General features: G+C 43.4%; 1 protein-coding gene across 9 annotated transcripts in view; it reads left to right on the forward strand.

Annotated features, from left to right (window-relative positions):
- The window catches only part of LOC117537463 (protein SOGA3-like), a 29,185-nt gene that overhangs the window by 4,504 nt on the left and 7,525 nt on the right, over positions 1-17,156 (forward strand). Inside the window, exons 2-14 of one of the 9 annotated variants that reach the window (XM_034202697.1) lie at positions 865-956; positions 1,938-2,687; positions 2,918-3,142; positions 3,244-3,402; positions 4,018-4,089; positions 4,384-4,703; positions 4,903-5,062; positions 5,532-5,601; positions 5,782-6,328; positions 6,440-6,569; positions 6,908-7,024; positions 10,031-10,198; positions 15,841-15,919. In XM_034202697.1, the coding sequence (XP_034058588.1) occupies positions 1,992-2,687; positions 2,918-3,142; positions 3,244-3,402; positions 4,018-4,089; positions 4,384-4,703; positions 4,903-5,062; positions 5,532-5,601; positions 5,782-6,328; positions 6,440-6,569; positions 6,908-7,024 (2,496 nt within the window). In that variant the 5' untranslated portion in view covers positions 865-956; positions 1,938-1,991 and the 3' untranslated portion in view covers positions 10,031-10,198; positions 15,841-15,919. Of the gene's footprint in view, positions 1-818; positions 957-1,937; positions 2,688-2,917; positions 3,143-3,243; positions 3,403-4,017; positions 4,090-4,383; positions 4,704-4,902; positions 5,063-5,531; positions 5,602-5,781; positions 6,329-6,439; positions 6,570-6,689; positions 7,025-7,746; positions 8,168-8,214; positions 9,765-10,030; positions 10,202-15,840; positions 16,144-17,156 lie in introns of those variants that run through there. The other 8 variants (XM_034202696.1, XM_034202698.1, XM_034202699.1 and 5 more) reach the window with 8 other exon arrangements.

A 17,156-nucleotide genomic window follows, 5' to 3' on the forward strand; every position in this document is an offset into this window, starting at 1 on the left:
AACACCAGCCTGCCTCCTTTGTGGTGTATCTTTAAACAACTATGAGCCATGGGTGTGTGCTTTATCTTGTTGGCACAGGGCCAAGAGTTAAAAACTCCAAATGACTGGCGAGATGGGTCTGGCCCACTGCAGTATAATTCAATAAAGTGAAGATGCACTGAGTGTATGAGGAGGTCCTCAGTAAACGTTTCCATTGGAAAACCTCACACATGAATCTGTTTGCAAACCAAATCCTGTACATTCCTATTCCCTGACAATACAGATTCAAACTAATTCTGGGAGAAATGAATGGCAAGCAGCTTTCTAAATTGAATGTTATATTTATCCTTTGACAACATTAGGCAAGGCACACTCACCCGTCTTCAAACATCATTGAACACTGATTTCTGGGCCTTTGCATGACTACAATGTGCAACAGCTTCATTTGCAGTCTGAGAAAGAAAGACAGAAAGAAAAAGGAGACAAGGAACAATATGAAAATATCAAGTAAACCATGAGGTTATATTGATATAATTCCTGTGTGTACAGAAAGTCCCACATTCTTGATAAATAAGATGTACCTGCAAAGTCTCCTTTCTCTTGGCATAAAGTGCACTGCCCTTGGAATATAAAACATATTATAACACTTTGGAACAGTCCCATATTATCTAGTGGTCAATTTAAATCAATATGCTGAAGGTCAATTCAAATGACAGAATAAAAGGTGAATGTAGTTGCATTTGGCTGCATCCAATCACTGTTGGAGAGAGGGAGAGAGAGAGAGCATCCTGTCTCCTTCCAATGAGAGCAGCCTGCCAGCTAGCTCCACTTCCGTGCAGCCTCAGCCCTCCCAGCGATGATGTAATGTCATGAATATTGAAACAGGTTGCTCGGTGCTCGGGAGGCGCTCGAGCCAGCATCCCTTCTGCCTCCCCATCACCACTACCCTTCAGCAGCCGACAAATCAACCAGAAAAGGTAAGAAAATACATCTAAAGCTTCATGAATTCCACGTGATAAACAATTTTTCTTCAAAAGCACGTGTGTGTTTTAGATCAATGAGGCAACAGTAACCTGTAATGAAGGGCAAATGTGTGACTGGTCCACATTATGTTATGTACTGTCAGGCCCTCATGGTTGGTGCTGTTGCTGCTTCCTGTTGTTTGTATGTAGAAAAACGCATTGCTTTCTTGCTTGTTTGGACTCATTTAATTCCTCATTTAAACAGCACTGAATGAGGGATTGTGTGACAAGCAGTCGACTTTTTCGTGCTTTAAAAATAGACAAAAGAAAAAAATGCATACACTGTGCCAACTGTGAAACAGGCAAGAGACACGATGTTGCTTCTGATACTTTTATCTTCCATCCATTTGAGTAATGAGTCATCGGGTAGTGGCATATATGATCAGTAAGATGATAGCTGACGGGAAATGGCAGAGCACAGCCTGGATGTGGCTCATCATTTAATATCAAGAAGCTGGACCGTCCTTTGTTTCTTTTGGGTTGTTCGAGGATAAAATCACATAGAGGCCATCTGATTTCTGTCAACTAAACATGTAGCATGGTGAATGTAATGGCATGCTGTTTGCTGTAGGTTTAATAGCCAATGACATTGCCTTCTCTTTGCTTTCTCTCTCTCGCCCTTTCGGAGGAAACGCGAGTGGCCGTCTAATTGTCCGAGCAGCAGCTGATCCCAGTTTATCAAACAGGGGATGAATGGCCGGATGCATTATTATTTGTGGTCACGTACCTGTGTCTGGGTGCTGGCCGCCTCGCCTATGTAAAAAAACAAAACAAAAACATCTAAAAATCCAAGGCGTTTAATTAACCAAATCATTTCAGTTTTCACTCAAGTCAAGTAACAAACTTGGACTACTTGATCGTCTTGCTGAGGATTGATAATTATCCTTAATCACATCCATCGTTTAAGCTGAAAAGTCCATTGTTTTCCTTCTGCAGGGAAACTGGTGTAGGGTATAGATGTTGTTGGGGATGAGCTGAGCCTTTGACACCATGATGAACCCATCCCAGCCAGACAATAGCAGCCGGAAGCAGCAGCAGCGCTCCTCGTCTCCAGCCGGCTCTAAAGACGGGGGATCTAAAGCCACGCAGAAGGGCAGCACCTCGGCAAAGCCCATCGCGGCAAAGCAGGCTGGAGGAGGCCGAAGCAGCCGAGGTCAGTCCCCCGTTTCAACAGGCAGGGAGCGGCAGGCCGGCGGCGCTCCTGCCGTCAGAGGCGCGGCTGCTGTTCAGGCGCCTGGTGCTGAAAGCCCGACGCTGAGCCGAGGCGGCATCCACACACCGGAAGACTCCCCCCGCATTGTTGCTGATGCCTCCTCGCCCTCCAGAGCAGATCCAAACCGCGTCGTCTCTGACCAGCCTTGCGCATCTAAATCCCCCAAACTGAGGAGCAAAACCCCGAAGGGAGGGGAGGCGGCGACGAGCAGCAACAAGAAGAGCTCTAAAAGCACAATAGGCTGCGGACCCGGTTTCTGGAAGGAGGGATGCTTGCAGTCCGAGCTTATACAGTTCCATTTGAATAAGAGCTTGGGGAAGAAAGGGACAAAGATGCAGACAAAATCAGCCTCTCCGCCGGCCTCAGAGCTGGAGCTGTCCCCTGAGCCTGAGTGTCCACAGCCGGCTCCACAGCCGGACCAGGGACTGCAAGACGACATAGAGAGGCTGGAGGATGAAAACGAGGATTTAAAGGTACATTTAACATATTGCAACCCTGATCACTTTGATGTATTTATAGAAATTGGCATTATTAGCTTATGCTATGGTAGCACCTGTTGTATTTGCTTTCAGGCTGTATTTTAGCCTACTGCACATATAGCTGCATGCTTTGTTTTTGAATATTATTTAATTAAAAGGAAAGGAACATTTGTCATTGAGGGAGTTTTAACTATTTTAAGATGCATTTTTAAATGTTCTGCCAGATTGAAATTGAGGAGATGCGGGCAGAGATGGATGAGATGCGGGACACCTTTTATGAGGAAGATGCCTGCCAGCTGCATGACATGCGTAGGGAGCTTGAGAGAGCCAACAAGAACTGCAGGATCCTTCAGTACCGGGTGAAGAAGGCCGAGAGGAAGAGGCTCCGGTTTGCAGAAAGTGGCGAGGTGGATGGAGAGCTGCTCAGAAGTCTGGAGCAAGACCTCAAGGTGAGTCTAGTCAGCTGAGCATCATTCTTTAACTTTTACCATCTCCATCAATATTTACAACTTCTCTCACGTCTGTGTCCTTGTCTCGGTTCTTCTCCCAGGTGGCTAAGGATGTCTCTGTGCGCTTACATCATGAGCTGGAGAATGTGGAGGAGAAGAGAACGAGGACAGAGGATGAGAATGAGAATCTGAGGCAGAAGCTGATAGAGACGGAGGTCACCAAGCAGGCACTGCAGAATGAACTGGAGAAAGCAAAAGAGGTGAGGAAATACCAAATGTGTTCTTTCATCGCTTGTTAAGATGTGGGGAGAGGGTAAACAAAACATGATACTGTGTAATGGTGAATTCTGTACACAAACACTGTTTTCTATTCTTTATATTATTAGTGAATTACTTACAAACATGATAAAAAGGAATAACAAATACTAGTTTGCTTTTTTCGGGTGTTTTTTAAATCACTGTGAGCACTGTGATTTAAATATTTTATCAGAAACATTCTCGAGGGCGGCTTTAAACAGTCCTGTTTTTCAAATACTGAGCCTTCAGTGCCACATACTGTAAATCTGGATGATATCACTGCCTTCAGTAAGAAAACAGTAAACTGATGATGATGATGATGATGATGATGATGATGATGATGTAACCACTGTGGACTCTCTGGACACCTTCAAAAAACACCTCAAACACCATCTGTTCACTCAGGCCTTTGGCCTCAACTAATATACAGTACTCAGCAACCTGTTCCTGTTTTTGTTTTCTTCAGCCTATGTCTCTTTATTATTACTTTTTGTTTTGTTACTTCACATTGTAAAGCGTCCTTGGGTTTCGTGAAAGGCGCTATATAAATTGAAATTATTATTACTGTTTCCCTGCAGCTCTCACTGAAAAGGAAAGGAAGCAAGGATGGGCCGAAAGCAGAGAGAAAGATTCCACAGACTCCTATCGAGGTGAGTCAGCATATACATGATTTAGTAAGATATAAACTCAACAGAGATGCTCAATAATGAGGTTGTTTTGCAATGCAATTTTCAATTAAAACCACAATGTAATGAACAAGAGTTATACTTTTTAGTGAGTGAGAGAACCACAAAAACAACATGACTATCTTTCCATTACAATATGTGCTGAGGCATTCAAACTGATCCCAGAAATTACCTAATTTATTAGAACTCTCAGTGTGGAAATAAACCCCTTAAAAAAACATCTGTAATGAATAAAGAATCTCTGTTCCCAAACCACAGGAAGAAAATGAGGATTTGAAATGCCAGCTTGCCTTCATCAAGGAGGAAGCCATCTTGATGAGGAAGAAAATGGCAAAGATTGACAAGGAGAAGGACCGCCTGGACTATGAGCTGCAGAAGTACCGCTCCTTCTACGGGGACGTGGACAGCCCTCTGCCTAAAGGTGAGGCTGGAGGGCCCCCCACCACCCGAGAGTCAGAGCTGAAACTTCGCCTGCGCCTGGTGGAGGAGGAAGCTAACATCTTAGGCAGGAAAATTGTGGAGCTGGAGGTGGAGAACAGGGGGCTGAAGGCTGAACTGGATGACATGAGGGAAGACAGGTACTTGGCTTTCATCCATGATTGAAACAGTAGGAAAGGAAAGCCTCATACTTACCAAATAAGACATAGTTTGTGACAAGAAAATGTTAAACATGGTTGAGTCTAACCAGACTGTATGAGGACACTTCTAAAACTAGAATTGAAAAGAAGCGTCTGTTTATGAAATGTCACAGTTTATGAATGCTTCTTCCTCTCCTAGTCTGGCGGCAGCAGGACTGGATGGTTCTGGTGCTGGAGGTCAGCAGTGCAGAGAGCAGGGCGAGGCCTTGTCAGAGCTGAGACAGCAGCTTCAGCTGGTGGAGGACGAGGCAGAACTACTCCGCAGGAATTTTGCAGATGTGGAAGAAGAGAACAAAAAGGTAGGTGGTTCGCTCCCAAAAGGGCTAATATCTTAACAGGTCAACTGTGTTGTTACCATAAGATCTAAACATTGCACAGTGTGACTACAATACAGTAATGGTTTCATATGGAAAGACTCAGCAAATGTCTATCACAAGGTATGTCTATTTGAAGCATTTTTAAGTATTTTAAGTCCATTCAAAATATTTATTTCAAAATGGCAATGTACTGCAAATATCATATGACGTAGGCTATGTTTTCTATAATTACTCGGCAACATGAAACTGCTTTAATTTCAGAGACCTAAGATGTAAAGTGTCTCCTCTTTTCTTGTGTATCTCGTGCTATTTTGGGCATCATCAATGACTTTGAGGCCTTTTTAAGTTTGTCTGTTACGTAAGCCTCGTGCATAAGAAATGCAAATGTGTGAAGCGTTGACACTTGCAGCACTTAAGAGTAATTGGGAATAACATTCAGTTTCATCTCTAGGTGACGAATGAACTCAATAAACTGAAATACAAGGCTGGAAACCATGAAGCTGGATCGAGATATGGAGGAGGTTTGTTTGTATTTCATCTTTCAGTAAGTCTGCACTGCCCAAGCAGGAGATGACTGCTCTTTTTAGCTTGACCAATCTGTATCTGAACAAGTGTGTTTCACAAAGCCTCCAGGAGCTGCACATGTAAGTCTCATTTGCGGAGGTGTTCTACTTTTCATTGTCGCCTTGTTTCAACCCCAGGAGGAGCTGACTCCGCTAAAATGGAGGTCCTCCAGGAGGAGCTGAAAGCGGCACGACTGCAGATCAATGAACTGAGCGGCAAAGTCATGCAGCTCCAGTACGAGAACCGCGTGCTGCTCTCCAACATGCAGCGCTACGACCTGGCCTCCCACCTGGGGATCCGCAGCAGCCCCCGGGACAGTGACGCAGAGAGTGATGGAGGACGGGACGACGACACCCCCTCTGCCTCAGCATCCTCCCCTCGCCTCCTCCCTCCCCACCGCAAGCGTGAGGGCCCTATAGGAGGGGAGAGTGACTCAGACGAGGTGAGGAACATCCGCTGCCTCACCCCGACACGTTCCCTTTTCTCACCTGTAGACAGTCGTTTTTTATCGAGAAGCCTGAAGGACCGGCAGCAGATGATAGACATCTGCATGGAGGCGGAGAGGCTGGGTCGGACCATCGATAGGCTCATCACAGACACCAGCACTATCATCGCAGAGGCACGGGTATTCGTCACCAACGGGGAGCTGTTTGCCAGGCTGGAAGAGGATGAGGAAGGTGGCAGGTATAAGACACATTAAAGTGGTTAGGAATCACCCCATTCAACTCACCCTCACCCTTTCTTTAAGTACAAGCAATATGTCAAGTCCAAACACACTTTATATGTGCTCCACAGGATCAGAGACCATGAGCTGCTGTATCGAATCAACGCCCAGCTGAAGGCCTTCAGGAAGGAGCTGCAGAGCTTCATAGACCGGCTGGATGTCCCCAGGCAGGAGGACAAACAGGCGGAAGAACCACTGTCTGTAAGATAATGCAAACACTTGATCAAACAGCACATTTCTGTTTTCTAATATGCACTTTTATAACTGTCAATCTGCCTCTCTATTTCCCCCAACCTTTTGACTTAACCGTCATCCATCCAGATGTTTCAGCCCATTATTTTGCTGATCCTCATTCTTGTTCTGTTTTCCTCACTTTCTTATGCCACCATTTTCAAATTGGTATTCCTTTTCACCCTCTTCTTTGTTTTGTAAAGCACACCCTCGATATCATGTTATGTTGATTTTTGTTATTTTATTACAAATATTATTTGTACTTATTCGTTCATTTCAATTCTTTTATTTTGAACATGTCACTTAAGGTCACTCAAGGTACAGGACATTCATTCTCATTTTCCATACGATCCAAGCCACCCAACCACTCAGATGCTTTCAACATATTCTGGATAACACATCGCGGAGGGACAGTGGATTGTTAGGTGAGTATGTAATTAAACTGTATGTGATTCACAGCATTTCTCTGTCCAGTTACATCCTGACCAGTGCTCTTATCAGAAACAATAATTTAGAAGAGTTTGCAGGTACTTCAATTGAAAAAAGTTATTCTTTATACAATTAGTTTCCCGAACAGTGTCCTTCACTCACTTATATACGAGAGAGTGTTTTTCATTCACAAGATGGAGGAATACTGGTTCAAAGCAGTGTGCTATGCTTTGTTCAAGATAGCTGAGCAATTATCATGCCTATCTCCCTAGAGGCCAAACATCAGGTTACACATCGTCACATAGTTATCATATGCCTGTAACAGCGTGTCATGTTTACCTTCTAGGAGGGAAAACATTCTGTCATATACATTGTCAGATACTTGGACCTTTGGTATCACGCGCACTTCTGTATCCTTGAATGAACACATTCAGTATTTTCCCATCAGTCTGTAAAGCCAAAAGGTCATAAGATGTTGGAAAGAAACCTATACCATATCTGCTGCAAATGTTAATTTCTGAAGTTTTACCACGACAACCGCATTAATGAGGTCTGTGAGCAGTACATTGTTCTTTCCAAAGTTTATGTAAGGAGAATGCACACAGACTACACACTCAAGTGCACACTGACAAAAATAACAGTCATACTCACTTACATCTGACATCAAAACAAACATCAGTCAAATGTCTCTTTCAATTTCAGGCACTGTCTGAGCCATAATACAATGTCAACATGATCTGTAACAAATCATCATAACGTCAGTGGGGAACCCTTTTGGGGTTTTTGTGTGACTTTCAGAGTTGTGTAAAAATGCTCATGGGTGTGTCTGTAAATACTGTTCGGATCTGACCACCAGGATGGGGGAGGAACCGGTCCACTTCTTTCATCCCACCGGTGGGATGTTCTACGTCACATATTAGGGCCAGCTGTGTTGAAAGGGAGGGAGGGAGAGACAGGAAAAGAGAGAGAAAGGAGGATTTTATTCCCGTTATTGAAGCATCATTTCAGCTAGGCTGCTCAGTTGTTTTGACCAAGCAACTGCATCCACTCAAGACTTCAGAGATACTTCGCTGACAACAAACTCGTTGATATTTTTAAGGACATATGTTGCAACATTCAATCGCATATTACAGGAAGAGGTAAGGGTGTCTTTTTCCAAACGAGACATGGTTCGTCAGGCTTCAGACAGTGAAATATGTGCACCGTTTCAAGCTTGTTTTGGCGCTCGAGCGGAGGATTTGAAAATCACATGTGTCGCATAGAAAGCAGTTGCACGTTACTAGTTACTTAGCCTACTATGTCAAGAGTAACAAATTAGCTACAACATACTTTTTCCATGCCTGGCGTTGGAAACGGGCTTCTTTAGTTTGTGGCTAACGTCAACGACTTGTGTTCTTTCTATCAAGATGATAGTCATTCACCTCTCGTGCTCAAGTAGCAGAGAAATGGCAGCAGGGTGGGAGTTCGCCTGCTACGACGAGTAAATGTAGGGAAGTTAGCTTTTTACAGGCAAGGTATGACTAAGACACCGTTAGTTTTCCAACAGTGAAGAGATATTTGTGTTAAATGTAATCCCCTCAGGTGTTCTCAGTGGTTTGTTACCTCTGAAATGAGTGACAGCAGACATATTTTGACGGCGTAAATGTATGTGTTGCCATGCACACAGCGCAAGGTGTTTTGCCGCCACTAATTAGAGTAACCCGGTGTTTATGAATGGACGTGCTCTACTGCTTCCTCCAGCTATCTAACTCCAGGAAAATAAACTCATGGTTACAGCGGGTAAAAATACTCCACAGCTCTTACATCAGTGCGGCTCCGTGATATTTTGGGACTTCTCCCATTCGCGTTGAGTGGTTACCGGGTGTCTGTCTGTGCCAGCCCTGGACTGTCGCCTACAACGACTCGTGTGCAGGGGCGAGAGACGACACTGCGCGGCCTCAGATTTCGATATACACATGTTAAAGAGAAGCAGGGGTGCAGCAGTGAGGAAGTACTCGAGATAAAAGAGGACACCATGGGGACTCAGGCACAAGAATGACAGCAGCCGTGAGGACATGGAAGGGACTGAAGCGTCCAGTCCCGCCGCCTGTGTGAGCACCGCTTCGGCTGCTGCGGGGCTGACTGGGGATATGGCCGGCTGTGGATAATTGTCTCTTTCAATTTGGACATGGCAAAGTGTGCTGTTGAACTATATCAAGAAACATTTCAACTTGTGCTTTACAAAGCAGAAATGAAGACTTTTAAAATAGCTTGGTGATTAGCATTCATCTTTTATCTCATTAAGTTAATGTTTTATTTGAATTCGCTGGAGGAATGTGGAGTGCGTTTATGAACGGCTCAGGGTTGCACGGTGGGGGCGGTGCAGGCGGGGGCTACGTCCCGTCTCAGGGATGGGAGTTTGTTCCGTGCTCCAGGATGGACAGGCCCGATAGAGGCAAGGGCAAAAATCGCAGCCCGTCGAGGAGGATCTCTTCTCCGCCCACCGTCTTCAGTCACATCTACGACTCGCAGTTCTCTGCTACGGGAGAAGGTGGAGCAGGGACACAGCTTGAGGTCCTCAGGGGACAAATGTGGCCGGGTCCTGATGCCCAGCAGCAGCAGCAGCAGCAGCCGCAGCAAACACAACAAACGCGGCTTAAAAAGAAATTGGAGGATTTGAAAAAGCGACACATACGGGATAAGGAAGAATGGATGCGAGAGAAGGAGTCATTGTTGAGAGAAGTAGCTGACATACAAGTGATTAGAAATATTTACTACCCCTTTGAAGCTAAACATAGCTGTGTGTGTGCCTTTAGTGCTGTGTGGTACACATTCTTCTGTACGAGTAATGTATGGGGGGTTGTAGTTTGTCAATGGTACATTATTAGATGTGCTTGTATTTATTATCAAGTGTTGAATTATTTTTGATACTCTGATTGAACTGTGCAAAAGGCTAACTTTCCACTATGCAAGTACATCTGGCATATTTGGTTGACAAGAACGCTGCCTGTGTTTCCATGCAGGGAGGGGAGAATAGAAGGATATTGCTGGACCTGAAGACGGTTTTGGAGGACGTGCAGGTGGAGGTGAAGAGAGAGGAAGAGAAGAGGAGTGAGCTGCAGTTGCAGTACACCAGAGACAGATGTGCCTGGGATCTGGAGAAGGCCGATCTCAAATGCAGGATTGCACAGGTGATGGTTATGATGGGGATGTGTGGGTAGAAAAACAAATAAGTCAGATGCCGTGTGTGTGTGTATTTTAGAGAAATGTTTTCCATACTTTATATATAGCTGTGCATGTCTGGTTTGTGTGCAGGTGCATGCACTATTTCTGGACAAATACAAAGTAATACTAAACTTACTTAACAGCAATACCAAGTAGTGCACTTTAATATATATTGAGTATTTTCTCATGTGTGTGCATGTCTAGCCAGTTTGGTGTAAATTGGGATGGCCTCCTGTGCCACCCACATGTCAGGGTGATAAGTCACGCTGGCATCCATCCAACTCAAGCCTGAGCTTAGACAAAAGATTTGCACATAGTAGTCAAACCTATATCCGCCCCTCAGCCAGACACCAAACTTTGCTCTTAGCAGCCGACTCTCAGTATGAAACATTTACCCGTTTGTTTCCCCCCTGGGACGGCTACTGTTAGTGATTTTTTTTCCTCTTTTTAAATGGGAAGAAAAAACGTGGAGGTTAAGTGTGCATACCAGTGCCACGCTGTGTCAGGCATTGCACGGAACACTTGAAGGACCATGAATGGCTATTCTTCAAAGCACAGTGGCATGAATGGATTTGTTCTGGTTGCATCAGTAGATGGATTTATTTGGTTGCCTTTAGAAGTCTAAACCTGATTAGAAGAAAATAAAACTTTAAATTCTGCTCAGCGTTTGTTCCCTTTACATGCTGGCATTCTTTGTGTGTCTCAGGACTCGCCATATCTCTAGTTTTTGTGATGACAGTGTTTCATTATCTGCCAGTCGAGCCCCATATGATTCCTATCACGACTTCAAACTGATTGGTCACGCATTCACCCATCACACAGCTCTCCTCTTGTTCGGTCTACAAAGCGTTTTTTGAGTGGAGTGATGAAGCTCAAAAATGTAATGCTAGAAATGAACAAGGTGGTGCAAGACCACTGCTGACACAACAGACTTTACCTTGTCCTAGTACATATTCAGTAGTAACATGGTTTCCCCTGATTGCAGATGGTTTAACTGCCATAATGCATTCTGCTCTGTGTGAGTAGATCCCTCAGTGTTGCTGTTGAGCTCCTCTCTTTGTCCTGCTGCCTCTGTGCTTTCTCACAGTGTGGCTGACAGAGAGCCTTATAAAAGCAGAGACTTTTACACTTCTGTTTTGTGTTTGCAAAGCCCATTGTGGCAATGGGAGAAAGAGGCTTAATCTACTGCATGACTTTATACCACACTGATGTTTATACCGAGATGCTGATGTGCATTTAAGGCAATCTCTATTCGAATTGCCCGCCACTCTGGAGAATAATCAGGTTGTTTTGTTTGGGACAGCGGAGATTTCATGATGTTTTCTTTCTTTATACATTTGCAAAAAACACGCAGACCACAAAAGGGCCAAGGAAAATGTGACTTGGAGTTACGCCATCCTGGGCGGGGTAAGCTCCGTTGTAAAAGTTGTTTTGTGTTGATGCCACATCCTGCCACAGTTTATAGTTTTTGGTATGTGTTTACCAAGTGCTAATATATGGGTGCTTGTCAAATTGTCTTAAAAACATTCCCAGCTCAGTGATTAAAATAATTATTTACAGACTTCTGCACCTTTCTCCCTCATGATGAGGCACTTACATATTTGTAACAGGTCTAAAACCAAAGTCTACTGGTCTGCTTTTAGAGTCAAGAAATGTAACATGGCAATGGATCATAAGCAAAGATGTTGAAATCACATTTTCCCTATAATTAGGTAAAAGTAGTTTGTTTTAGCAAAGAGTAAACTGTATTACATTTTTGTAATGAACTGTCCTTAGTCTTTTCACATCTGATTGTCTGAACACAGTCCCTGACTAGTTATGATGACGTTTCCTTTTCAGAAAACCTCTTCTTATTGAGGTTCATATTGGACATTTCCTTAAAGGTCCCATGTCATGCTTTTCTGGTTATTACCCGTCCCCTTGTGTGTTATGTAGCTTTTTCTGCATGTAAACGGTCTGCAGAGTCACAAACCCTCAAAGTACACCCTGTAGCGAGTAAAACTCTAACACAGAAAAGACCTGCCTGTGCTGACCCAAAACGCCTCGTTGGAGATTTCTCTTTTTCCATTTGTTTCTTCCGGGAACCGCATGACGTCATGCGGTTCCCGGAACCAAAATGGACCAATCCGCGGAGCTCCTCACACACCAGGACCTTTAGCGTACATTTTCATCTAACAGGGAGTCCCATTGACTTGCATAGAGCTCCCTAGTTGGTAATAGACGAGACCCATTCTCACAGCGTTATAAACCTTTTTCTTACTCAATATCAGTTTTGTTTTTTTACTTCGGCTGTGAGTGTTTGTGTGTGCTCAGGATGAGTTTCGCGCTGTCTCGCCGTCCCGTAAACCACACCAGTAAGCCAGCTCACTGAGCAGCGAGCCTCGCAACGTCTCGACCAATCAGAGCACACTGGGCTCACAGGGAGGTGGGGGTCAGGAGCTCCTACAAGCTGTTTAGGACAGAGAGTAAATACCTGGTGAATACAGATACTATACAGAGATGCTGTATGAGAAACCAATGTGAGTTTGGAAAATTGCACAATATAAATCTATTTTAGTAGACCTCAACAATGGAATTATGATCAGTGGAAATGGCCATGACATGGTACCTTTAAGTTACCAGGTTCAAAAGTTACCAGACCGAACAAAAAGGTATTTTTGATAATCACAGCTATTGATACAGACACACTAAGAACAAAGGTGCTTTTGTTTGTTGCACAGGTATTGGCACAAGAGTACCAATAAAAGCAATTGTAAGAAAAAAAAAGAGTCTGCTATTGGCCTTCCCCAGGAGAGACTGCTCCTCATTATTGCATATTTAATATATTTATTATACCCAATTTGAAACATGCAGTAGTCTCTATGGTTTTCTCTCCTTGGAGATTTCTTCTGCAACAAAGCCAGCATGGCTTAGCGGTAGGAGCAGTCTAAACACAATAATTTCTAACATGCATCGCCCATATTTAGTTTGCAAAGAAAACAACCTTCAGGATCACAATCATGTTTCAAATGAATGACTTTAGTAGGATACTGTGGGTAGTGTGCGCACCCGGCGTAGCTTGTCTGGTTGTAGAGGCTGAGGACAGATAGGGGAAAGAGAGGAGAGATGTTAGAAAACATGCTGTGTCATTTTCTAGTTATAAGTGTATAGTAGAAAAACACGAGAAACAAAAGGGCGATGAAGAAATAGACAAGACTGCAAATCAATACAAAGTGTCAGTAGAGCAACATGGGTGTAACTTCAATTCACTTGGAAGTGAAATGTGAGCAATTTCAGCATGGGTGAATAACTCCTCTGTCCTTTTTCCACATGCTGGCTTCACTTTGTCAGTGCAGGAAAGAGCCCATATGAACTCAGACAGAGAGGAAACGGAGGGTTTAAAGGAGGTGAAGTATTTGATAGTTTGAATGCTGATACTGATCACGCTGACGGCAACCCAATCAGAAGGAGGCGGCTAGAATAAAAGATTATCCGCGCAGCCAAGTGTATTATACAAACCTAAAGTGAGTGAATGGAACAAGTGGTGGATACTTAAGGACCTGGTCCAGTTTTTTGGAATTTTAAGTCTGGAAGTTCACTGCGAGTGAAGTTGTAAGTGAAAAAGCATTTGCAAGTTGTCATGGTAAAGATGTCCTAGAGTAGTACTACATTATTGCCTTATTGATGAAGTTTCATCCATAAAATGTACCCATCTGACATGTTTTGACCCATTTCTTTAGCTATAGTCAGCAGCTCGTTTACGTCAGGAAACCAAAGCACTGTAGCAAAAAACAGACAAATCATTATATACATTTGAAATCGGCTTGGTTCATAAAGCATCAACACAGTAGCTTATGAACAGTTGTATACTTGTTCTATTCTTGATATTTTAATTACAAAATCTTCTCCATAATCGGCTTTGGCTGTGAGTGTAAGTACTGTATGTTGTTTCCACATTCTTTTTGGGGCACTTACCGCAAAATACCAAGCAAGCATCCAAGGTCCCAGAACCGATATTTCCTGGCATATTTATGCGCATGCCTCTGATTTATGAAAGCTGCTGTTAGCTAGGACACATCTCACTCTGTCCGAGCGGTCAACTCCCCCTCCTCCGTTTACCTCGTCTCATAACCTACCCTCGGAATGTGACTTTGCGCAAGGCTGTGTGACCGCTATTTATAGTGGGTCACCGTGGTGACACAGTTACCTTAATGTGCAATAATACAGTAACGGACAGAGTGTTTAATGGTAGCAGGAGATGGCTCAGTGAGAATGAGAGGTGTGTGTATGTGTGTTCCCTAACCTGTTTGCATATTAAGTCTCTGGAGTTTCCCTTAAGAAGACAGTTTTATTTTAATCAACAATAAATCCTTCAGCTGTCTAATTTTGACTACTATCCTCTTAACTTTTGCACTTCTACTATTTGTTTACTTTTGGGTGTTTAAATAGACTGTGGACAGCACCCATCAGCATCCATCTGTAATTGTGGTGAACTTCTAGAAGAGCCACAGGCAGACGGAAAGGGTTGGCTTGTTTTTATCCACCATCATTTCATGACCCCAGGCCACATGCAGAAATAGCACCGTGGCTTGTAAGAAGGCTTTGGTCGCTGTCTGTGACTGAACACTGAAATAACACACTCAGACATGCTCGTATGCATTATTTTGCTCTTTCTAGTACACACTACGTACACACACATGCTCAGGCGTTGTCTTGGTATCTTTCCTGTTTTTTTTTTTTTTATAAGAAATATAAATGTACATATTTACCACAGAATGGACTTAAACACACTCTTATTCTCAAATTCTAAACACGAAAAAAGCCTCTATAACAGATAATACCCTCTTAACGCAATGACCTTATGTAAACATACAAACCAGACCACCAAGATATACATCTTCATCAGATTCTGTCAGTTTTCAGGCCTTTTTTCTCACAGTAAACCCTGACTTGGTTTCAACATTTCTAAAGTTGCAACATTCTTTGGTTCATTTCTTGGCCCCACTAGAGTGAGCTTTCCAGGGGAAATGCCCAGGGTATTTTGCTTGAAAATGGCATTGAATAGAGGCAAAGTAATATCATTAACGTAACAAAAATGTCCACTTGAACCTAATAAAATAGACATTTCCGTAATGTTTTGCACAGAATCAGAAAGTCTGTTGTATTTGTGTTGAAAGATCCTCTTTGTATGAGTGGTTGTTTCCCTAAAAACTGGCACCCGGAGTATCATTTGATTGAGGCCACATGCATCCTCTGCAGACATATTTCCTGCACTGCATCCTGTGTTAGAGAAGTACCATAGAAAAGAGACTTGCACTCTGAACTCTGTGAGTTCTTTCAATCCCTTCTCTCTTCTCCCTCTTCCCTCCCCTGAACCCACTCGTCCCTGTGGTGCATTATCCCCCCACTTCCTCCACCTTCTCTTCCTGCCACTCCTTCATTCTCTTAATTCCAATTCCTCTCATTCCTGGCTTGCTTGTCTCTCCGTCTGGCTCTCTTCTTTTTCTCCAAATCCCTTATCACCACTGACCTTTCTCCACTGTCTCTCTCCCACTCTATCCCCTTGCATCTCCTGGCTGCCTTCTCTCTCCTCCTCCGTGCCCTCTGCACTCCCTGTCTATCTCTACAGCTGGAGGCTAGAGAGGGTGCTGGTTTGGTCAGTGGAGGGGTCCAGTCAGCCGCCGGTCCTCGATCTGTGGCGTCACGGAGTGCTCGAGAGCAGCACGGCGAGACATCGTCTCTCCGCCGGGAGAGGGAAGAGCAGCGGAGGCTCCTGGCGGACACACACTCCACAGCCATGGACCTACGCTGTCGCCTGGAGCACAACGAGAGGGACTGGGTGAGGGAGAAAGCCGAGCTGCTGGAGAAGTTTGATTTGGAGAGGAGGGAATGGGAGTGCCAGCTGAAGGACATGCAGAGAAAAATAGAGGAGGTAACTGTCTGAATTATAATATTTCTGCATTTTCTACTAGTTTTATTAATTGGCTTGGGGTTAAGGCTGGATTTAGACAGCCTTAATTAAATACAATTTATTTAATTATTAAGTATAATTGAAGGTACTTGTACGTTACCAACTTTGTATTGGGTATAATTGAAGGTACTTGTACGTTACCAACTTTGTATTGGGTATAATTGAAGGTACTTGTACGTTACCAACTTTGTATTGGGTATAATTGAAGGTACTTGTACGTTACCAACTTTGTATTGGGTATAATTGAAGGTACTTGTACGTTACCAACTTTGTATTTGGTATAATTTAAGGTACTTGTATGTTACCAACTTTATATTAAGTGTAATATACACATTGTGCTTCATTTCTTTCATATTGTACATTTCCATTCACTACATTGACATATGTAGTTACTTTACAGATTCAGATTATTAGAATACAAATAAATAAATAAACATTTATATATATAATTGTAGGTAAAAGAATCCAGCAGCAGTAAATACAAAAGCTTCACCATAACAGCTGTAATGAACACATTAATCATGTATCATAATCTAGTCATTCATATATATGATTCTGAAATGGGCAATACTTTTGTGGATGTGGATACCGATACTTTTCTTAAGTACTTTCTTAATTATACTTGTACCAGAGTATTTGAGTATTGCTACTTTAACTTAAACAAGAGATCTGGCTTCCCCATCACCACTGGATTTAGGTAAAAGTAAGGCAAGTGGAAAACTAGATCAAGTAGAACCATTTCCAAACTTGTGAAATACTTTATTTTGTGTAGGATGTATGGCTTCCCATGCACTGAGCAGAGTGTAACACTTCCCTCCTACACATCCTGTTCAGCATCAACACTGTCAAAACAATATCCCTGATCAGGCTGCAGAGTGAGGAAAGGAAGGAGTGGCTCTTCCATTTCTCTGATCTCTGTACTGAGACAGAGGCAGTGATTGAGACGGCACCTTTTAAAAGGGAGAAGCATTTAG

Source organism: Gymnodraco acuticeps, unplaced genomic scaffold (assembly GCF_902827175.1).
Source record: "Gymnodraco acuticeps unplaced genomic scaffold, fGymAcu1.1, whole genome shotgun sequence".
NCBI classification, from domain to species: Eukaryota; Metazoa; Chordata; class Actinopteri; order Perciformes; family Bathydraconidae; genus Gymnodraco; species Gymnodraco acuticeps.